This window comes from Podarcis pityusensis, assembly GCF_964106645.2.
Source record: "Podarcis pityusensis genome assembly, chromosome: 7".
Lineage (NCBI taxonomy): Eukaryota > Metazoa > Chordata > Lepidosauria > Squamata > Lacertidae > Podarcis > Podarcis pityusensis.
The window spans coordinates 62,743,189-62,766,455 of NC_138031.1; the positions used below are offsets into that span (position 1 = coordinate 62,743,189).

The window sequence follows — 23,267 nt, forward strand, 5'->3', positions numbered from 1 at the left end:
GATCAGAAGGTCGTGGTTTGAATCCCTGCGACGGGGTGAGCTCCCGTTGCTCGGTCCCTGCTCCTGCCAACCTAGCAGTTCGAAAGCACGGCAAAGTGCAAGTAGATAAATAGGTACTGCTCCGGCAGGAAGGTAAACGGCGTTTCTGTGCGCTGCTCTGGTTCGCCAGAAGCGGCTTAGTCATGCTGGCCACATGACCCGGAAGCTGTATGCCGGCTCCCTCTGCCAGTAAAGCGAGCTGAGCGTCGCAACCCCAGAGTCGGTCACGACTGGACCTAATGGTCAGGGGTCCCTTTACCTTTACTTTTTACTACTTATATACAACGACTCTTAGAAAAGATGACGGTGCACTGTACACTCAATTTCTAATGTGTTTAATCAGTCAGCACTTTTCATATTCCACTGCTATTTCACTCCATGTTTACGTTTACATCCACATGTATATATGACTGCCAGCTTATGACTACATTTTATGCATCTGATGTCATGGACTCTAGTCCACATAAGCTTGTGCCATAATGAATTTGGTAGTCTTTAAGGTACTGCACTACTCTGTCGTTTTATATTTGACCTTACAGACCAATACACTTAGTCATTTGTTCAGTCTCGGGGATTAGCCGGTACAAGTGCTGTACTTCAGTCAGAACCTTTTAGGCCAGTTAGATTTCATTAACTCAGCAGTTATCTTTAGACCCAAGAAACAGCAAACAAAACAAAAAATACTGCAAGATCTGCAATCATCAATAAGAAGGCTAACAAATACTGGGTTTTGGCTTTAGCAAGAATATTTTGCACAATATCCTATGACGTACAAATGGAAAACCTGAGAAATTTGCTTTCCTTCAGCTCGGCCAGTATTTTCATAGAAAAAAAAAGTAAAACTGCGAATGAAGCGGAAAATGAATTGATGGGGGAAATGACAGCAGAAAATGTTCACTTCTATTTCAAATAAGAATCATTATACAAAAATTTCTTATTAACACTCAAGTATATATTTACAGAACACTCTAAAAGCAATTTATTATTTTGAATAACTGGGTATTTATATAAATTGGTCTAAATGACTGCATACTATAAATGCTATAATGTTTTCATGATTTTAAGACAAAAGGCTTAGGCTATAATCAGGATTATATACCGCATAGAATCTGGAAGAATGTGCAAGAACCTTCTGTTGTAGCAGAATTTACCCTTTCTTAACCTAGCAGTTCGAAAGCACGTCCAAGTGCAAGTAGATAAATAGGTACCACTCCAGCGGGAAGGTAAACGGCCTTTCTGTGCGCTGCTGTGGTTTGCCAGAAGCGGCTTAGTCATGCTGGCCACATGACCCGGAAGTTGTATGCCGGCTCCCTCGACCAATAAAGCGAGATGAGCACCGCAACCCCAGAGTCAGTCACAACTGGACCTAATGGTCAGGGGTCCCTTTACCTTTACCTTTACCCTTAACATTAGCAAGATATAGAATATTATTGTTTTAATTCTGTAAATTGGAATAGAGGCTAAGGGATAGTGATTTGCCTCCAGCTATGCAGACGAGCACCAAAAGCCAGAAACAATGGGCACCTCCAAATTTTACCTGGCAAACAAGATTGCTTCAATAAATGCTTTGGGCTGTAATGGATTTGAAATTTAGCAAATGTAAAGTTAGAATCTAAACTGACACACTTCTGATGAAGACCTTATTGGTGAGTGTAAGATATTCCTATAGGATAAGCAGAAAGATCCCAAAAATATTATAAAATACTTGCATTCAGAAAGGATTTTTAGTATCAGGGAAACTTGTAAACAAGTTTTCTCTAGTACAGTGACTATTTTAGAAGTACTTCGTGCAGCCTTCCTGGTTTTTTTTTATATTATTAGAACAAATGCAAGCTAAAAAACAAAATGTTTAAAAGGCAAAATTAAGAAAAAATAGTGTCCTACTGAAGATTAAAAAATCCAAGTTTATATGTAATCCACTTACATTCCATTTTGCTTATCTGACACACCTTCAATTACATGTTTTCTTGGTCTCCTCCGATTAATATAAAGCATTGCATCCTTGTTCACTTAACAACTTTAGCTCAGCAAAATATGAACTTAAGACCTTTTTTAAAGTGTCAAGTTTACACGTTTGCCACTTTAAAAAGCAATGAAATGCAAGTGCAAAACTCCACTGGGGTAGCATTAAGCGTCAACCTACTAAGTGCCTACGGCTAATATCCTAATCACATTTACTACAGAGTAAGCACCAGAACAATACAGTGGGACTTACTTCTAAGTAAATATAGATTGCATTACACTGAGTTTATGGAATAATGTCTTAATTCGTCAGCTGGTATCATGAAGCATTTGAGACATAAATATAGTATGAGGAACCTAAATGTGACACATAAATATTAATGAAAGCAAAAGCTGTTAACAGAGATCCTAAAAAATCATGCAAATCTGCTTATCAGATCCAGTTATCTCAGTTGATCTTCCACAATACACTGTTCTCAGAGTGGCCAATATAATCAGGATTTGAAAAATCCTAGGTGCCTCAATAGGCAGGTAAACTGGTAATTTGGAAATATTCATTTGACTGTATGCAAGGCATGTAGCTAAAAATGGTACACTTGCTGCCTGTGAAACGGAAATATTTTTCCAGCTCCAAACATAACGTATGTTTTGCAATGTTCCACTAACAGAGCAGACAGTGCCCCACACCCCTGTTCTCTGGCTGACAGTGCTTTTAATCCAAAAGCTAGGAAAAACTGGCCACAAAGACCCTTTCCTTTCCTTTTTTAAAAAAAAGATGGTGCAATATTCATGCCATGTGGCTACAAGTAGGTTCAAAAGCCAAAGAACCACTTCAGTCCCTATTAATATCCCATATGCCCATAATATTTAACTCACAATATATAAGTATATTTCTGAATGGTTCCACCCTAGGGACTTGAGGCAACTTACAGCATATTAACAATACAATAAGGAGTGTGAAGTAAGATAATTAGTTGCCACATAAAACCAGGTTAAAACTACTCCACTGTTAGTTAGGCTCCAATCTTCACATACCAGGCCAAATCAGAAGTTACATCACTTTTAGAAGATGCTTGGATTCAAACTCTAGTAAATGCCCAATTACATTTAAAAGCAAAGTGATTGTAAACTGGGGTTGGAAACCCTTGAGAGTTTTATGTAAGCTGCTGGATCCTGTGAGAATTCAGTGAACCACATCTTCACTTAAAACACATGCCTTGCTGTCCCAAATGGTTACAGATTTCAGCATGGACACCTTGCTGAAAATGTTGCCCAGGTGTTGACAGTATACGGTGCAGTGAAAAATCCTAATATCTGAGTTACAGTTACACGGAGCAGATGGCATGTCCCATCTTTATCTAAGCACAATGTCAAAAATAAGAGATTATACAGTGCATAAACATTACAGTGGCATTAGAGGCACAGAGATTCACAGGTGAAAATGTTTAGAATCAGAGTGCTAATCTCAGTGAACAAATTTGGGCCCAAGTTTATACCAAGAAGATTTGCTCAATTTAATGAATGACAGCCATAGAGCAGCATGGCAGGAATAGCTTTTGAACATTAAAGTGACTGAGAAGGTACAGGGAATGCAACCAGTACAAAACCAAGCTTTGTAGATGATTTTCTTCCATCCTTCAACACGATTTTTCACTGCAGTTACTTAAATCAACTATCCAAAATTAATTTAAGATCACTGGCCCTAATCTGGAGAGCTGTGTGTGTGATGTACCTAAACACTTAACACATGTTCAAGGCTAATCAGCCAGACCAAGAGGAAAAAGGATCTAATTTAGTTCCCCCCATCCAAACAAGGAGCTGTGTCCACTGTCAAAGCTGACAGTACTGAAGATCTGCAACTGCGTGCATGGCTACTAAATCCAGCAATGGGAACTGCATATGTAGCCAATCACTGCTGAATGCAAGGCCAGGAAATCTTATAAAAATCCAGGTGACTTTGGTGGCATGTGTCCTATCATCTTTGACTGTTCCTTCAGCACAGTTTAACTGAAAGCTGGATGGCTTCTGAAAACATCAAAATCTATTTCAAATGCCACAGATGCTTCAAGAAAAACGTTAAGAAAGCTTATACTCAGTAAATGTCAGGCCACATACCTGTTTGGACTTTAGCAGAAACCTGTGACAATTTGGCACTTTAATAATTACACTTTTTTAAAAAAAGAAGTTACATCTTATCACCAAGACCAGAGAAGTGATAAACTATCCCATTATCATCAGTGCAGTGCAGTTAAACAGAACCTACTTCATTAACATGCATGGAAAGTTTCTACCAGTCTCCACAAATTTCAGGCTACTTACAATGAACCAGCCAATAGAAACACAGAAGGACCAAACAGATAAGGGAAAGAGAGAGAATTGGTATTTCAGCTACCTATCATCCATGTGTGTAAAATGCTATGAAACTGAAGCTGGATCTAGGAAAGAGCCCATGTTGAAAGTTTTGAGTCTGTGTGTTTGAAAGAAATGGAATTTGGATGACACTGCTAAAATGTAATTTAAGTTATTTAAGCCCAATGATTTCAATGGGTACACTATGAATATAACTTAGATATCATTCAATGATATTTCTTCCAAATTATTTTAAGTACAATGATCAGTACAGTAAATGCAAGCATTTCTACGCTGCACTTCACCAGGCAATTCACATCAACACAAGAAAAGCAATCTAATTTGTTAGAGTCTATGATGATTTGATTTATTACAGTGGTGCCCCGCAAGACGAATGCCTCGCAAGACGGAAAACCCGCTAGACGAAAGGGTTTTCCGTTTTTGAGTTGCTTCGCAGGACGAATTTCCCTATGGGCTTGCTTCGCAAGACGAAAATGTCTTGCGAGTCTTGAGATTTTTTTTCCGCTCCCCCCCCTTTTTCTAAGCCGCTAATAGCCTTTTAGCAGCTAAGCCGCTAAGCCGCTATGCCTTTAATAGCTGCTAAACCGCTAATAGCGCTAATCCGCTAATCCACTAATAGGGTTGCTTCGCAAGACGAAAAAACCGCTAGACGAAGACACTCGCGGAACGGATTAATTTCGTCTTGCGAGGCACCACTGTATTATTATTTGTGTATTTTTATCTTACCAAAGCAGAACTCTTTTCTTACCTCTCAGATTTCTAGGATTTATTTGTTTTGTTCGAGGCATTCTCATCCAGTCATAGGCGGTTTTCCAGAAGTGGAGAATAGACCGAAAGCAGCTCCATAAACATGCCAATGGGGTCAGTCAATCCACATACTGGGGGGAAAGATGGTAAGATTAGGCAAGGTGATAAGCAGCAGATCTAGAACTATCATATTGATTTAATGAATTTACCATGGGCTGCTATTAATCACATTAGACTGGGTTAAACTTTTTACACACACAAAAGTCACTATTTCATACTCACAAGTTCAGACAGAATATTAGTGGTATGCAAAATCATTTAGAAATATATATCCCAATCAACTACCCCACCCCCCAGTAGCATACAAAGATTTAGAAAAGCCACAAAATGACTAAAAATAGAACTATGGCATTATTCTAGCTTTACCACTTAACATGCTTTATTTATAAATACTAAGTCACCCGCTCAAGTCAGGACCATGGTTTAAAACCACACTTGCAACTTAGCAAATACATTAATCCTGACTTACTAAAATCAATTATTTAGAACAATCCCAAACTGAGTCAACTCTTTTGGTAAGAACTGAAATAGTTCTACTTGTTGCAATTCATAAATAATGTAGTATGTGGATAGGCTAGCCTATTTCCACTGTCATTGAGCTATGCCTTGGCCTTCGAAACTTAACAAATGCAACTATAATTATGCTAAAAATGTAGTAATTCCCTGCTCAATTGGACCAAAGGGTCATCAAATCTAGAATACTCCTTCCACCAGGCATCTGTTTGACAGCTTTTGGAAGCTCCAACAGAGCATGAAGGAAAAGTATTTCTTACAGCATCTAAAATGTTGTCCAAATATTCACTATATAGACCTAATGAGGTATCCAACTCAATCATACAATTTTGTCTGGCTACTGTTTTCCAACATCTCACACACTACCCCAAGACAAGAAGTGCTGACAACCAAACCCAGATATTCATAGATTGCATACCCTATTGAGCTACAGCTTTTCCTTTAAAGTGCACATGCGATAGGTGACAACCTGAGTCTTTTTTCTCTGGCAGGGTCCCTGTGCCTTTAAGAGCTGCAATAAGAAGCAAGAAAAAGGAGAGATGGAGAAAGGTAAATCTGAAGAACAGAATACCCTAGAGATAACAAGCTGACAAATGAAACGAAGTAGGATGAATTCACTATATATAAATTTTGAAAACAAATAATTTGTAATATTTATATACCACTAATGACAAAGTTCTGACCAGTTCACAAAATTTTAAAACATAAAATACAATAGGAAACAAAAATTTATCACAGAATAAAACTAGCAACAGAGAATGACATAAGTACAACAAATGTAAAAAAGCAGAAAAAGAATATTCATGACTGGAAAATGTTTTCATCTGGCACCTAAAAAGGTCATCATGTAAGCACTAGGCAGACCTCTCTGTGGGTGCAAACCCTGAAAAGGCACTCTTTTATAACTTAAGAGCTAAGCAAATATGTGCTTAGAAGCACATTCATTTCTCACTTAATACAAATACTCATTGTTTTGAAGGAATACTACTCTAACCCACACACCCTGTCACAGAAACACAAGAAGAGCCTGCTGGATCAGATGGTCCCTTCTAGTCCACATCCTGCTCTCACAGTGGCTGATGATACCTGTGGAAAGCATGCAAGCTGGACATGAGTGCAACAGCACTTTGCTCACCTGTAATTATAATACAGGTAAAAATACAACAGCAACATATGTTGTGTGTAAAAAAAAAAAAAGTCACAGGATCGCTGCTTTGTGGATTGCTAGGCTCACCCTACTGGTCTTTGGACAGCATGTTACAAAAAGTTAAGAGGGCTCTATTTATGGGTAATAAGTTGAAACAGGAAGATCTCTGAGGAAGACAGAATGTCCTTTTTGTTTTTGTTTTAAATGAATGAGGGCTATAAGCAGTCAACCTGAAAATAATCAAGCAGGATGGCCAATGTCTGCACCTAACAGGCACACGGTCACTAACATCATGCAACATTTATTCATGGAAAGGACTGCAAATATAACATGTATCCGACTCCTTTCTCTTGGATGCTATTCTTTTTAGCTGGATGAACCATTTTTATTAATGCTTAGAATAGTAAAATCTTTGCAAAATGTTTAGAAAACTGGGTTTTGGCCTCCAAATCTACATAATGAACAAACTGAGGGGGAACTCAGTGTCCCTTGTTCCCTGAAACAAATGTTGGGAGGGGCAGCTCCCCAATCATAGTAGTGCAGGGAAGAGAGAGTGGTTTTGCAGCTGGCTGCACAATTCCCAGTCCGAGCAGTATAGTAGAGATTATCCTTTTTCCTCCTCTTGTTGAAGGGGTGAAGAAAAAAGCCCTGGACATGTCAACTGTTCACCTTTTCAATGTTTTCACTGATCAGAATAGTTAAAAGGTGGACCAGTTATTCAATGTTATTTTCCTGGGGCTAGGCTGCACTAAGTTCCCCAAACTCCCTTGATGGGACACATACTCTTTCTCTCTCTGTCCCATTACTCTGTCGACTGAACAAGCCCCCAACCATGGAGACTCCCATTTTGTGTATGGGTAGATCTGTTCCACAGGGGTACTATGTGATGTCAAAAACCTAGAACAAATAGCAATGCCTACAAATTTCAGCTTCCTACTTAACACTCAGTACCACTGGTTAATCAAGCCCAACTACTGGATCACTAGCAATTAATAATAAGAACTGGCATATGTTTGCCTAACAGTAATAATTCAGGGGTGTTTGAATACAACATACAAAAAGCACATTACATAATATTTACACTTTAAAAGTAGTACTTCCGTCGGCCACCAGCAGGATCCTCCTCCCACCTTCTCTTTTCAGACTCTGGGAAAGCATAGCAGGCGCAAGACAAACAATCCTTTTAAATACGAAGAGATCAGGGATCTCTTTTTCCGTATTCATTAGTTGGGGGAGGTCAAAGGGAAGGACGGGAGAGGAAACCCTGCTTTCTTTAACAAGACAGTGTTACGGAAAAGATGGAAATGAGAACGAGAGAGACGCAATGACGGCGGGTAGCCCTGCGAGCAGTACTGTTGCAAAGGGAAAAACATGAATGAATAAAGAAAGAGGGTGGAGCTTGGGAAAACCCCTCTGCAACGCTGCACTGAACAAAGCACATCACACATGCCAGGAGGTGGAGGAGAACGAGTGCAAACCGGGACCGACCCAAGGGAGGGGAGGGATCAAGAATGTCTTCTCACCACAACACAGCAAAGCCCAGGCGCGAAAGCCTACCTTGCAGGATTTGCAAGCGCCAGCGAATACAAACGCACGCAGCCGGGAAAAGGACAGAAGCAAACAGGAGCGTGCACGCAAATGCAAGCAAACACAAACCTCGCCAGCCGGAGCCGCCAAGGCAGGCAGGCTTCTTTCCGGGCCCATCGCTTGCGCCACCCATCCCCCGACTCTCCCCTGCCCCGCAGCGCTCCTTATTAAGGGAGACTTCGTGGTGGGCTGCGTCTGTCCCCGCCGTTGCAAGCAGAAAGGGCTCAGGAGGCGGCTCTCCAGTCTTACAGCGAGGATGTTTGCACAGCGTGCGTGCGCGCCCGGGTCCCTTCTCTTTCTCTCCCCCTACCCCGCCTTCCACCACCCTTCCTGGATCCCCCAGCAAACCTGCTCAGAAGGCAGCCGGAGCTGCTGCTGCTCTTGCTGATGGCGGCGGCGGCGCTGGCGCGAAGGAGCAGCGGCCGCGGCGGCAGCAACAGCAGCAGCTGGGAAGCTCGGCGACCCCTGCGCGGCGGCGGCGGCGTCTGGGATCCTCCTCCACTTGACAACCTCCAACACAAACATGACCCGGCGCTAAACCCCCCTCCCCAGCATCCTCTTCTTCCTCCCCCCCCCCCCCGTCTCTCAGACGCACACACAGTCTTCACCACAACCTGATTCCGCACAGACACAAACACGGCAGCGCCCCCGCCCCCACACGCGCAGGAGGAGCACCGAGATCCCTCTCTCTGAACGCAACTCTGGCCCCAGCCAGCTCCTGAGCATGTCAAGATGGGCCGGCGAGACCCATCCACACCCTCTTCTGATCCGGCGTCAGGTGGCTGCACCGCGGGGCCAGCTCTGCCCTCTCTTTCCTCGGCAGCCCCGGGGCCCTCGCCAAAAGCGGAGCCGTCGAGGAGGGCATTCATTCTTCCCCCCTCCCCACGCCAAGTCCGACACCTTTCCCCCCACCCCCTGTGTGCCAAGCGCCACCGGCTCTCCTCGCACATTTTCACCAACCCCCAACCCCCCGAGCTTCTCCCTCCGCTTTCGAACCTCACAGTCGCCGCGTGCCTCCATTTCCCTCACCACATACACACGTTCAGTAGTGTAACGCGCGTGTCAACTCTGCTCCCGCTATCTACACAGATCACAATCCCTGCACCTCGCTCCCCCTGAGGAACGTTTCAGAAATAAGTCTCTCCACACACGAATACTTTTCCTTTCACTCCACGCAGCGTCGTGCCAGTGCACCCACTAGTGTTTTCCTCCCCTCAGAGACTCCGAATATCCCGCCATTTCGCAAATACTCTACGCGGCCAGGCTTCGGTAGAAAGCCTTCCCCCGCCTCGTTCCCAACCTTCCTCAGGGAACTTGTAATTCCTCTGTGGGGTGCCCTTCGCCCAGCCCCACAGCGCTGACCCCCCAAGGGGGGCTGCCCCCACCTCCCCTCTGACAACGCAAAACCACCACACACCGTCGCCGCCCCCTCGCTTCCATCCTTCGTTTCCCCCAACCCCAAATTACTCAAACCCACCTTCCCAGCCCCCCAATAAACCTCTTCCCCTCCCCCCTCAGAGAAACCCTGAGATGTGAAAGGGGTGTGTGAGAGGGAGTAAGATACTGTTGTGCGGGGGGGGGGGTCACACTTAGGCACCAGGTGAGAAGCAAGTCCCTGATAACAGGGGTCGGGGGGGGAGAGAAGGTGAAGAATGGGGGGGCATATGTGGGGCAGGCACCGTGTTGCGGGCGAAATTAGGGTCTGGGCACCCGAGTTTAAGAGATAAAGGGGAGGAAGGCGGTTGTAGGGACGAACAAGCTGGAGTAGTTGGGGGGTGAGATGTGGGGCGTTGAAGGAAGGGGTCAATGGGCGGGGACGCGCCGGAAGGCGAGGGGGGCTGGGCAGGTCTCTCTGCTGCTGCTTCCCCCTTTTTTCTTTCTTCCTTCCCCCCCCCCGCCCCGTCTCTCCGCGCCCCCCGCCACCCACGTTACAAGGAAGGGAGGGAGGCGAGCGCACGAGCGCCGGCTGCACCTCCGCCCCCCCCCGTGGGGAGGGAGGGAGGGGTGAAGGGAGGGCGAGGAGATAATTGGAAAAGGGGGTTGCTTTACCTTCCCTCACTTTCTATTGCAGGAAGCGGGCCGGGTGACGTCAGCGGGTCTCCCGGGCCCCGCCCCCTTCGCCCTGTCTGCCTCGCCGAGGAGCGAAAGGGGAGGGGCTTGGCGGAGGGAGGGGGAGGGGTCGCCGAGGGGGTTTCCTTGTTTCCTCACTCGGGCGCTTCGAGAAAGGGTAGAACCGAAACTAAAAAGGAAGGAGAAAAGTTTATAACAGGAAGGAGGGGGGAGGGGGGAATTCCTTCTTAGCCCGTCCACTTCCGCAACGCAGAAAGGTTTCAGAAGCTTCTAGCGTTTTCACAGCCGCGCGCCCCGACGCTGAGGGAAGGTCTGGTTAGGAGGGTTGCCAAGCACCTTCTTGGGCTTGCAATGCCCTCTGATCAGGTGTCTTGCGGCACCTTCATATTGATCATTTGGATTAGTATCCCAATTCCCCCCCCCCGAAAGTTTTTATTAATTGGTTCTGGCCGCCCCCACTTCTTTTCAACAGGTATCCCCATAGTCTGCCAGTATTGTTTTAAACGAAGCAAGTGTTTGTACTGAAGATTTCTAAACGATTAAGGCATTAAAAAAAACCCTTAACATGCAAACTAGTTAAAAGAACATAAAGAGTGTTTTGCTTGATCAGATTAAAGCCCACCATTCTCTTTAACAAGAAAGCCCCAGTCCACAACTGTGAACTACAACAGTGGGGAGGGGTGATTGTTTTACATGCATAAAATCTAGCATAGCCTTGAGTTAAAAGCATAGGATTCCATGCTAGATTTTTCAATGGCACAACATGGGGAAGAGCAAAAGATCGGAAATTGTGGAAGCACTGAAACACCAGTGGTAGGTGCCAGCATTGGGTAGCTTCTGCTGTTAACATCAGTTATATCTAGTACACTAAAAATATTGTAACTCACCTTGAATGTTCAAGAAATGAGTGGGATACAAATCAAAATAAGTAATAAGCAAGTATGTCATTTGATGCATTATAAGGAAAGTGTTAGGATACATAGGGGTAGACAGCAGGCTAATCACACAACCCTGTGAGGCACTTATGTTTGAGTTAATGCTCCCACCAGACAGCTGAACCAGGAAAGGATACATTTGTGAAGCTGAGATCAGATCAGGCCAGCAAAGATAGATGCCAAGTTTGTTACCTGTATGGCCTTGGTGGACAGAAATTCAGAATCAAGGTGAATTGTGTCAGACCACAAGACTAACTCCCATGACTCCTGACTGCTGGCCAATAGGAGTTGGAGGGCACCATGTTGGCTAGCCCTGAAAGTGAGAAACTGTGTCACGCAGTACCTAAATGTTTATGCAGGTGACCCCTTTATCTTAAAACATGGAGCAGTCCTGCCTAATGACAATTTTGACACCTGTGCCAAACTGCAGTGTCTACACTGCAAGATTGTCAGGTTCTGAAGTGAGACGCACCTAGACTTTTCTGTTAGATCACTGTTTCCCAAACTTGGTTTTCCAGTTGTTTTGGGACTACGATTTCCATCATCCCTGACCACCAGTCTGCTAGCTAGGGATGGTGGGAGTTGTAGTCCAAAAACAGCTGGAGACCCTAGTTTGGGAAACCCTGTATTGGATCAAGGGCAGGCAATCTGTGGCCCTCCAGATGTAGCTGGACTCCAACTCCCATCAACGCTAGCCAGCAAGGCCAATGGTGACATCTGATGGGTACTTTAGTCCACCCATTTCCAGACGGCCACCGGTTCCCCATTTGTGTGTTCAACCATAGCACTCCGGAATATGAAAAATATTCTGCAAAAGAAAATACTTCCCTTCCAGTTCATGTTGCTATTGTTGAAAGGGGAGGGCGCTTCCACAGACTTTTAATATCCTGCTATTAGTGCCTTCCAATATTTATTCTGCGTCAGCCATATCTTAGAGACAGTAGAGTGGACCATATTCTGTTGCAGATGGTGCTAGCTTCAAATACCACAACAGAGCGAAGTCAGATAAGGCATAATTTCTGCAATTGCCACTGCTTCCCATTGCGACCACCACAACCAAGCCCCTTCACACAGAGCACATGGCATGGCATTGACGTAACCAGAATTTATGTTTGGGGGCGCAGGCCTTTTGTTGGGGGGGGGCAGAACCCTGCTATCTGTGACTCGATTGGTCAGTTAGTTAAGGATTTTTATTTACCTGCTTCAGGGGGTCAGCTGCTGCCCCCTCTGCCTACACCCATGTGGCATGGCACGTTTCCTCCAACCAAAGTCCAGCTGCTCTCCGTGGGTCTCCCTTCCCGGCCGCAGCTAAGCGGGCACAGGATCGTGCCTCGGAGACCCTGACAAGTGTTCCTAAAGTGCACCCACCTCAGTCAGGGAAATAAAGGCTGGAAGCAGTCAAGGCAAAACCTATCCGCGCCTCCCGTCCCGCACCTTTGCCTAGAGATCGGAAAGGGTGGGTGGGGAGGAGGACACAAAACCACCCAGACAAAACTCGACGGGCAAAGTTCTTCCCAAGTAAGCGGAGCCTCCCGCGCAGATGCCCGTCGCACGCCCCCCTGCCGAGGCCCGTCCCTCCAACGCAGCCACACGCGCACCCTCCCATGTATGCACATAGCTGGGGCTGTTGCTGCTGACGCGGAGATCCCGGAGGTTCCTCCTTGTTGCTGCTGGCGGGTCATGCAGGCTGCGTCCCTCCTCCTCCTCCTCCTCCTCGCCGCCGCGCCTCCTCCCCCTCCTGCTTCCTCTTGCCCTCGCTGGGTTTTCCCGTTCGCTCCCAGCCACGCTGAATCCCCTCCTCCTTCCCGTGGCAACAGAGCGAGCAGGCGGCGGCGGCGGCCAGAAATACACACCCCACAATGCAAGAGGGCGCCTCGTGGGTGAGGGCGCGCAAAGCCCGGGGCCCCCACCACCACCCAATCCCCCTCTCGCCCCCCTCCAGCCTCGCCCAGCCCCGGGCCGCGAAACGCAGAAATAAACTCACCCCGGGAACAAAAAAAGAGAAAGGGAAAGTCCGCGCTGGGTCTCGCCGGGGAAGTTTTCACAGAAAACGAGCAAAGCCGAAGGCAGTCCCCTCCGCGCTTGGAAGTGGGCGTGAGAGGAAATACGAAGGGGAGGCGCCTAAGGCTCGCTTTTCTCTCCGGCTCGCTCCTACCCGCGCTTGCTCCCCTTCTTTGGCCCTGGCCGGGGTTTCTTGGCTGCGCTCCTTTGATTGGTTTGCACCCTCGGCTGTTTCTAGGGATGGAGCGAGTCGGGGGGCGTCTGGGGCGGTTTCTGCGGCTTCCTTCCAGGGCAGGAGACGAGGGGAGCAGCAGCGACGAGAAGTCCTTGCTAAGCAGAAAGCATTGTTAATTTTGCCAAGAGAGGATTCCAGCAACGCGTTGCCCCGGGTTTGCAGCCGACTCGGTTGCATGATGCTAACGGTACTAGCACTGTTTTAAGAGTCATCAGATTATATATGTGTGTGTGTAGAAAAAGAGATAGTAAATTAATGCTGGTACATTTCCAAACAAATCTCAAAAATTACTCCTATACAAGGGTTTACATTTCCCCCCTTTTAACTTGCTTAAAATATTATTTTATCCTATCTTTCTGTAAAATGGCCACGGCAGCTAACAGCACCCAAAGCCAATAAAGGGATAATTTATTTCAAACTTTCATTCTGCCCCACCTTCCCACACACAGATTTTGTATAGCATAATGTGATTTATTTGTGCCACCCCAATCTCTGACTGGGCCTAGATTCCAGGGGTTCCAGCTGCTTACCCAGAGTCCGTTGTTTTGGAAATGAGACACAGTGGAGACTGTGTTGTCTTTAGGATACATGGTTTATTTACATATGTATACAACCTGAGTCTACAATGGAGGGGTTCAAAGCATTACACTCCAAGAGGGTCCTGTGTCTCCCATTGCTGCAACCTCCAATTCAAGCAGGCAGCTCACATTGTGCTCTGGTTCCCCTCTCCAGCTTGCTGTATTTAACAGACTGCCACTATTTTTCCTCCAGCCCCTGTCATCCTTGACTGTGATCCTAGGGACTACTACTCTCCTGCCAACTCTAAAACTCCACTTCAGAGGCCTTTGTCTTTCTAAATTATTCTAAGTTAAGGGAGGCCCTCTCCCCATTTGCTCTCTGGCACAGAGACCATTACCAGGCTGGCTACTGGCTTGTATTTTAACATGCTAAATCCAGCATCTTGCACCCAGGAATTAGAAGCGGGGTCCAGGCACCCCACATAACACTATACTGTTTTGGGCCAAATGAAATCTTGGTGAATCACTGCCAGTCACTGTAGACCAAGTATTTTTGACCTTTTCCAAGGACCCACTCTTGAACCTAACAAGCATTTCTGAATCTTTCCCCATGTATTTGCATGATGGTAGCACTCCTGTTGCAACCCACCTTGGATCAAGCCACCAGTTAAAGACCAGTCAGTTGTGGACAGTACTGAGCTAGATAGACAAATGGTCCGACTCAGTCTAAGGCAACTTCCTACAGTAACTCGCAGTGATTCCCAGGATTTCAGAAGGTTCTCTCCCACCCCTCTCTAGAGAACTGTGGTTTTTTGCATGTAGAGTGCATGTTTTACAACTGAGCTTCCATGGCCATTCCTGACTAGTTTCTGAGTAGAAATGGTTAGGATTACACTGTAAATTAATTATATATATAGCTATTATAAATAAAATAAAAGATTATCTCTGGTTAATGCATGCATGCTGGTGTTATCTTTAAAACCCTCCACAATTAGGGTCAGTCATCTGAAGGATTCCTTCAGATGAGTCTGTTCCTACATTAAGAACAACTTTGAAATCCCTACTATTGGTTAGGTTGGTTGGTAGGCACAAGAGGCAAGGTCTTTTTTAGTGGTGATCTCCCACTCCACCCCGACTTTGGAATTCCCTCCCTGCTGAATTGTGCTGTCCTCTTCTATATATGCCTAAATGGACCAGCAAAACTCATCTCTTCCAGATTGCTTTTACTTAAAATATTTTAGGTGTTGATTTTTGAAAATGCTTCTGTTTAAAATGGTTTTATGCTAACTTACTGAACTGTTCCTGGTTATGCTTTTGTGTCTGCTCCAATCCTGGGGAAAAACCCATCTTAATTGTACTTTCTCTATATAGGAGTATAGGTTTACCTAGATGGGTAGAATAAAATCTGTCAGTTTCAGACATCCCATAATATCTCAACACTTATTCTCTGGTATTTTGGACTGACTGAATTTTCCTGATACTGTACAATTAAGCAGCCTGTTGCCATCAATAAATGGGCCCAATCACAACCGTAAAGGTCTGTTTTTGTCCCTGCATAGAGAGCCAAGGTCTTGCCTTTGTGCAAGACCCAGCTCAGTGTTTGCATTAATCATACAGGGGCTGCTCTAGTCTTTCCCTCTTGAGCTAAGCCCTTTTCAGGTGCTCCACCTCATGTGATAACCTTTCGCTCGTCACATTACAGTTGGCATGCCTGCAGCCCTCTGCGTGCTCAATCCCAACTTCTGCAGGAGCGAGACCTTTCTACTTACGCAGGCTCCCCTTGCAATTCAGAACCCGTCTTCCAGGGTTCTGAATTGTACAGGGAGCCCCCACAAATAGAACAGGCTTCCTGCTGCAGAGGTTCAGCCCCAATGCATAGAAGGCAGTGAGAGCAGCCCCAGTGACAGGATGGTGGAGCGGCCAGGAAGTATGCTTCTATTCTCATTACGGTAATCAGGCAGGAGGTTGGGTGGGGGAGAATAGGCCTCAATCTAGTCATGCTCTTTTCTGTTTTGTTGGGGAACATTTTATACACTGATAATTGTAAATCTCCAAAGTAAAGAATGAGTTCTACAACATAATTCTGTTTATTCAAGAGGCTCAAGAGATTTCTCAAGGCCTTCACATGAATAAAGTAGATTAGGATTGCTCTAGACATACGATTTGAAAAATACTTCCATTCACATTTTTTGAAGTATTATGGCATTGAGGGTAAGCTTCATCGTGTTAGGCAGCTTTGAGACTGGAGGCGGGGAAAACATGAGGTTACAGCATTTGGAGGTTATCGTTTAGGGGGAAAGACAAGGGGACAGGATAGAGGTGCATATTATTACACATGATGTTGAGAAAGCAGAGCATTGTTGCTGGCATTTGTCGGTCTCGAGAGACAATGGAGTGTGCCTCTGGGGGTGAAGTCAAACTGCTGTGACTTCCCCAGGATGCAAGCCTGGGCAGTGTGTATAGAGGTCCTGGGCTGCCCAGAAGACAAGACCTCATTGAGGTGGTCCAAAGGAAAGCAGAGCAAGACATTTGGCACCAGCTGGGCTGCAGGAGTTGCTGGAATGAGGAACTCCACTTCAGATTTGTGTAGGTTTTATTCCTTAGTCTTTTCTTCTCCTGAAGATATCCTGCAGGGCAGCAGAGGTTTAGAGTCAGTGCAAGGAGCTGCTATCGGGTGCTGCATGAGTGCTCCATCCTTAAGCAGTACTGTATGAAAACACTCACCACCCATAATAATCATAATTTTATTGTTTACACCCCACTCATCTGGTTGGGGTTCCCCCAGCCACTCTTGACCTAAGGATCTTTTAAAATGGAAGTGCAACATTAAAAAGTACACAAGCATTGGAATTCAGGTAGCTGTGTTGCACTTTACTATAACGTCAGAAGCAATATTGAAGACATTCCTATGAAACATAACCACCAGCCATACAGCATTCACAGCCTCAGTGGATGCACTGGATCTCTGAAGGATTGTTTTCCCCCCAGCAACAAATTTAGAGATGTGTGCAACAGGCAGGTTGATTTATAATTAATTTGGCATCTCAGATTAATCTTCTTGATGTCTGCTGGACATCCAGAAAATCAATCTAGGATTTTGAATTAATTATGAAATTAGGTCAGGCTCATTGAATCTCAGGGCTGATTCACACACAAATGTATCATCACTTGATTGCCCGTATCACAGGGAAGGTGGCATCAGCTGATACTCAAACTTCTGTCTGCAGTGTTAGCTTCACAGTGACAAGTGTATGTGGAAGTCACCTCTTGATGTTGCAGTTAGTAAGAGAAGTGTGTATGTGAACTATCTCAGAGATTACATTTGCGTGTGCCCAAGCCTGAAGGCATCTCATCAAAAACTATCTTTACAACACAGACCAACCTACTCTTGACCCCAGTCCCACAGTTTATGGAACATCTGATGCCCTAAGAATGAAGTGGGCCCAAGCATTACATTAAAATATACATTTGTATTCCTTTAATATTAATGGCCTGTTTAAAAAACCCAAGACCTTACACAGCATCATTTTCCCCTGGCGAAATTCAGTCATGTGTGTGGAATTCACATTTCTTGTTTTCCAGTGTTTTATATTTTATCTCTCAGACCACTGATTTCTCAAGGTCTATAAACTAGAATTCCTCTGAACTTTAGCTTTTCTGTTCAAAAGCTCACATTTCTGTCTGTATTCATGCCCATATAGCATCTAACACAACTTACTGTACTTTTTAGCCATGGCATTTGTCTGGCTTTTGTTTGTTCAAGTTACTCAATCGACAGGTTCCTCAGCAGGTTTTGTAGCATTTCAGTGCACTCAGAATGTATCCAGTCCAATCATCCACAGTCCATACCAAAAACATTAGTAAGCTATAGTATTGAGATGATAATGTGTCAGATAGAGGAGAGTTGGGATGCCCAAAGATTGCTATGACAGGAGCAATTTAGATATATTTCCCCCATGAATTTTTTAGAAAAATCATTCTGTGGCATTGGCTTAAAACAGTGTTTTAATGCTATACTTTGCTTTCATCTCTTGACCAGACAAACTCATCAAGTGCCGGAAGATAAAATCATTGAGCAACTCACAGAAAAGCCCCAATCAATTCCATAAAAATCTTGTGACTTCAGTAACCCATCAAGATCAAAATCTGTTTGTCACAGCATTGATTTTTCTTCTGCATGTGAACAAGGACAATGATTTTAAAGCTGTAGCAGGGGCAGGGGGAAAATGGCTAGACTCTTCTACCATATTTGTAATTTTCATTAGTCGGGCACTTAACATAGTTGTGATAATGGAAAACATAAGGCAATTTTTTAGTAAACGCTCCTTGTGAAATGCCAGACATGCAGAGAAAATGTATGTTTCCTGTTACAAAATTAAATGTTAGAAATGAAAAGGTTTGCAGCCTATCTCTCTCAAAGTGAAATGCAGGCCTTAAATGGGTGTCTTGCTGTGGTCTGTCAGAAAGTGGTAATAAGCTGTTTTGAAGGGTTGAGCCTGCATGTTTGTGCCATTTCCCACAGTTTGCGTTATAAAGCTGCTAGCTGGTCTTCAATTAAATAGAGAGGGGGAGTATTAAAGCACCGTACAAGTGTATGATTCCATTTCACACCATCTTTGCATCCCTTTCTCCGTAACTGTTAATTTATTGCAATGATTTAGTACCCTGACAGTTTTACTACACCTAACATTTGTTACTACACCAGTAATACACTAAGCATTGTAACGGACACAGATGAACCCCACCGCCCTTGCCCTTTAGGCTTCTGAATCTGATTCAACGCTCTGCTATGCACACCTTTTATTGCTTTGCATTGTATTTTTAATAATGGCTGATACTCACCTGCAAGCAGAACAGACTGCAAACAGATTGAGGCTTCCCTTTTCTTTCTTCCCTGCCTTTAATCTCCCATGTGATCTCCCAAAACCTGTTCTAGAGGGTTGGGGTGCCTTCTGGAGCAGAAGCAGAAGCCCCATTTCATGAGTGGACTTCCACTCACATCATGTTGGTTATCTCTCATTCTATTTTATACTTTTTGTTTGGGTGAACTGCCTAGACAACATGTTACTGGGCAGCCATACAAATATAGTATGTAAGTAATTTCCTACACACACACAAACACCTTTTTTAAAGTTAGATTGGCTCTCAAGTTCAGTTCTGTTAACAGACAAGCAGTGCCCCTCTTAAGTCAATAGGGGAAATGTGTAATAAACTTTCACCAGTGCCAAACCCACCTCCCCACCTTAGCTACTGAGTTGCAGAAAATTGTGCAGCCACAGCAAAGTGGGCAGTCAAAGAAGCAGGAAGCAATGCCCCACTTTCGATCTACAGTAAACACTCCCTGTAGACTGGCTAGAAATTCCTGAACTAGTTTGGCTACCAGAATACAAGAAGGCTTCCCATAGAAGCCAGGGCCGGCCCATGACATTTTGCTGCCTGAGGCAAAGGACTAGATGGTGATTCCTTGCCCGGTACCCTGCCCACGTATACATTCTATGGGTAGCATCATCCAGCACACCTGTGTGAAGCATGTTCCTTAGGGGGCATGGTCAGAGATGTAGTTAGGGGGCAGGGGGGCACACTGGGTGTCACTCACCCAGGGCGCTTCATTTACTGCGGGGCCTGCAGTGCACCCGAGCCACACGTCTCTCCTGGGAGTGACGCGGTGGCTCAGGCACCTGCAGGCTCCGTGCTGAGCGGGAGGCAGCAGGCGGACTCCATGGGCCCTGCCTTGGGTCGCCTTGCCCAGTGGGTGGCTTGCCCTGCCCCTGGGCACACACACCACCCCAGGCGCCCAAGTGGCTTGCTACACCGCTGGGCATGGTCGTAGCCACGGGGCAGGGGAGGCAGCTGTCCCCCTCCAAATCAATAAATAAAAATGCTTAACTAAAAGTAGAAATAATCAGAATATTTGAAATGTTCTCTGAGGTCACTTAAATGATGGTGCGGCACATTCTAGTGACACAACTGACAACCCAACTGAGCAATGGGCATGGCTTCTGTGAAATGACCAATCGTGTCACAGGTAGCTTGGTTCTGGAAGTTTATCATAGTTTCTGGCATTTTCTCTTAAGAGTGTGCACTTACAGGGCTTGTCTAGAAATGACTGTAAGTTTCTCACAGCCTATTTATACTGCAAAAAACCTGAGACCTCAGCCGATGATATAGTTCAGTTTATTCAAGTTTACAGTTTGGATCAGTGCAGAGCTCATAGCTAATGTTTGTTGTGAACCAGTGTTTTATTTCATTATAGTGTAGTTTCCTGGCTATCATTGGTGTTCTAACTCCAACCATCAGCCTACCTAGGACACACCAATTGTTTTGAAATGGATATAAAAAAGTTGTTCACTGCCTCTCCCAACATAAATCCTGGCTGCACCTATGTTAGGGGGTGCAAGACAGGTTGTGTGGCTCATACAGTTCTATCCTACAAGAGAGGGGGAATGGCTGGGGGACATGGGAGAATCAGGCAGGTGGCTGCTGCCCCTGCCCCACATTACCTGCCGCATGAGGCAGTTGCCTCCCTCTGCCAAATGATATGGTTTACCCTGATAGAAACTGCTAGAATCAATAAAGGGCATGATGTGTTTGTCCACAGACAGCTTTCCAGGTCATGTGGCCAGCATGACTAAACCGCTTCTGGAGCAACGGAACACTGTGGGTTAAAGCATGTTGAGAAATTGAACTCAGCATATAAGATCAATTTACAGAAAAAGTGTTCATAACTTAAGTCCTATGTTTCATTTAGAAGCTGTGAGTAGGAAGTGGAAAAGGAACTACATTTGCCACCCATCCCTTAATTTAAAATCAAATCAAATCAAATGACAGAACAGATTGCATAACAGCAGCAAGCATACCAGACGAGGCAGTAAAATAACCTGAAAATTCCTAGCGGAAATAAAGCAGGTAGAAAATTTAGGAAGTCAAAACTTAAAACCAAAAAATGAGCTAAATTCTCCCCTCGGCTTTACCTTTATGTGTCTCTGAACTAATCACAGTAATGAGCATTAGGAAGCTCATTTTAATGTGTAAGCTGAATCAACCCACCCAAACAGTATCAGAAATATCGAGGAAGAGGAATCTGTGGGCAGGAAGAAAGCAGCATTCTGAGATCAGCTTTGTATGAGAAACAATAGGGTCAAGTAGACGAAACTCTATTTTCTACAAGTGTTTATGTTATGTCACCCTTGTCTTATATATCTGTATGCTTGATTAGAAAGTTCATGTATTTGTAGGGGACTGGTTTGGCTTTTGGAGAAATTCCTGGTGCCCATGATGTTTAAATTGTCTCATGAGCAGACCAATAAAATTTCTGGCATTTTCAACTCTGCTGGTAATGACTATTTTGAATCAGCCAGTAGTCTTTTTATAGAATAAAGACAGGCTAAACAATTTTCCTGCAACAACTCCTGTTGGTACCTAATGCTGAGCAGGAGGAACAAGTTACACTGCCATATCTTCAGCTGAGCCGGAGTTGAGCTGAGCCAAGTCAACTCAGATGAAAATCTGCTGTATTAAGCCACTCATCCCAGTGGATCTTGCCTTGGGATTGCTCCCTGAGCCTCTGAGAAAGCTCCTCTCTGGATACTCATCTTCTGCCACTTGGAAAACACTGAAAATATAGTGAAAAGATGACATGACTACATGCTGGCTTAATAGCTGTCAGTATGTCAAATTACCTTTGATGCCCCTTCTAGGTGTGCTCAGGACAGGAGCACCTGTTACCCAGCCCTCCTTACATTTCCGATCAATGGGATCCTGTGGGGCAGCTTAACCTGTTGGGGCAGAAGTGGCTGTTCCACAGTCATTAATACAACTTTCCACGTGATTGTAACATTTTGTAGAGTTATATTTTGTTTGGGTTTTTTTAGACAGAGAGGAAAGACCTTAACCAACCATTCTGTGTCCTTATTATGTCACATGTATAGAACTGGCATTGCAATGCATGTCCCCTCCCCAGCCTCCAAAATGAATCAATGGTTTTAGAAAATCAAAATCATGAATGCTGATAGGCACTTATGCCTGATTCAAACTCTTCTTTTCCCAATACAGCTAAGTGTTATTGGGTAACAGTAACTTCTACCATGGTTGGATATTTCCGCAAGTGTATGGAAAAGCAGTAGGTCACACAGCAGAGTAAGATGATGTGCAGAGGCTCGGACAGAGGTTGAATATTACGCAACCACAATTTTCCTTATTGTACACCCATAACTGCCAGTTTCATACCATAACTGTAGTAATAACTGTGGTGGAACATAACTGTGGTGGAAAACTCTGTCACAAGAGACCAGGGCCCTGCGGGACTTGACATCTTTCTGCAGGGCCTGCAAGACAGAGCTGTTCCACCAGGCCTTTGGCCAGGGCACAGCCTGACTCCCTCCCTCGGCAATCTTCGCAGAGCTCTGGCCCAATGGTTGCCAGTGGCTTGAATTAATTAATTTTATAATGAATGATTTCAGAGTGTTGTTTGTGCTGTACTTTTGTACTGTTTTATTGTTGTTAGCCGCCCTGAGCCCGGCTTCAGCTGGGGAGGGCGGGATATAAATAAAATTTATTATTATTATTAATGATGTTAGACCACAAGCAATTGCTTTAACTGTGCAATTATGCTCATAACCACGTGAAAATGTTTTACGTTAATAAACTGTTAATTAAAAGCAGCAGAGGGAACTGCAGGATACAACTTACATGAACTCACGAAAATATGTAACCTTTGACAGCTATGTTTCTAGGGCTGCAGCGAATTTTTGCCTAAGACATTTTTCGGGTTGAAAGGGAAGCTTATAGCGGACAGAAAATCTTGTGCACCATGCCCTTTGCTTGCTTGTAGTTTCTCCTAATAGAATACATTTTTAATGTTATGTTTACTAATATATTCAGTTTTAGGCACACTTTCCCCAATATTCTTTTGTGAAACATTGCTTGGCTGGAGAACTACATTGCAGAATTCAGATAAGTGTGAATCCAGAGGGTATGGCTGGATTTCAGGTTCATATTATTTTGGAAAGTGCAGATTTGATAGATTTGGCTTTAAATGGGAATTGAATTGACTTTCTTCTCCATCCCCAGTCATGACAAACTGA

General features: G+C 44.7%; 2 protein-coding genes across 6 annotated transcripts in view; both read right to left on the reverse strand.

Annotated features, from left to right (window-relative positions):
• Nucleotides 1-13,519, reverse strand: part of HIVEP1 (HIVEP zinc finger 1) — an 86,263-nt gene extending 72,744 nt beyond the window's left edge. The window contains exons 1-4 of one of the 5 annotated variants that reach the window (XM_081014574.1): nt 7,920-8,710; nt 6,694-6,777; nt 6,110-6,202; nt 5,120-5,249 (exon numbers count right to left, since the gene is read on the reverse strand). In XM_081014574.1, the coding sequence (XP_080870700.1) occupies nt 5,120-5,165 (46 nt within the window). In that variant the 5' untranslated portion in view covers nt 5,166-5,249; nt 6,110-6,202; nt 6,694-6,777; nt 7,920-8,710. Of the gene's footprint in view, nt 1-5,119; nt 5,250-6,109; nt 6,203-6,693; nt 6,778-7,919; nt 8,711-10,474; nt 10,574-13,414 lie in introns of those variants that run through there. The other 4 variants (XM_081014575.1, XM_081014576.1, XM_081014573.1 and 1 more) reach the window with 4 other exon arrangements.
• A 2,733-nt stretch (nt 13,520-16,252) lies between these two features.
• TMEM170B (transmembrane protein 170B) overlaps nt 16,253-23,267 on the reverse strand; it is a 92,981-nt gene continuing 85,966 nt past the window's right edge. The window contains exon 5 of the transcript XR_013988931.1: nt 16,253-16,811. The gene's annotated coding sequence lies outside the window, so the exon portion shown is untranslated. The remainder of the gene's footprint in view (nt 16,812-23,267) is intronic.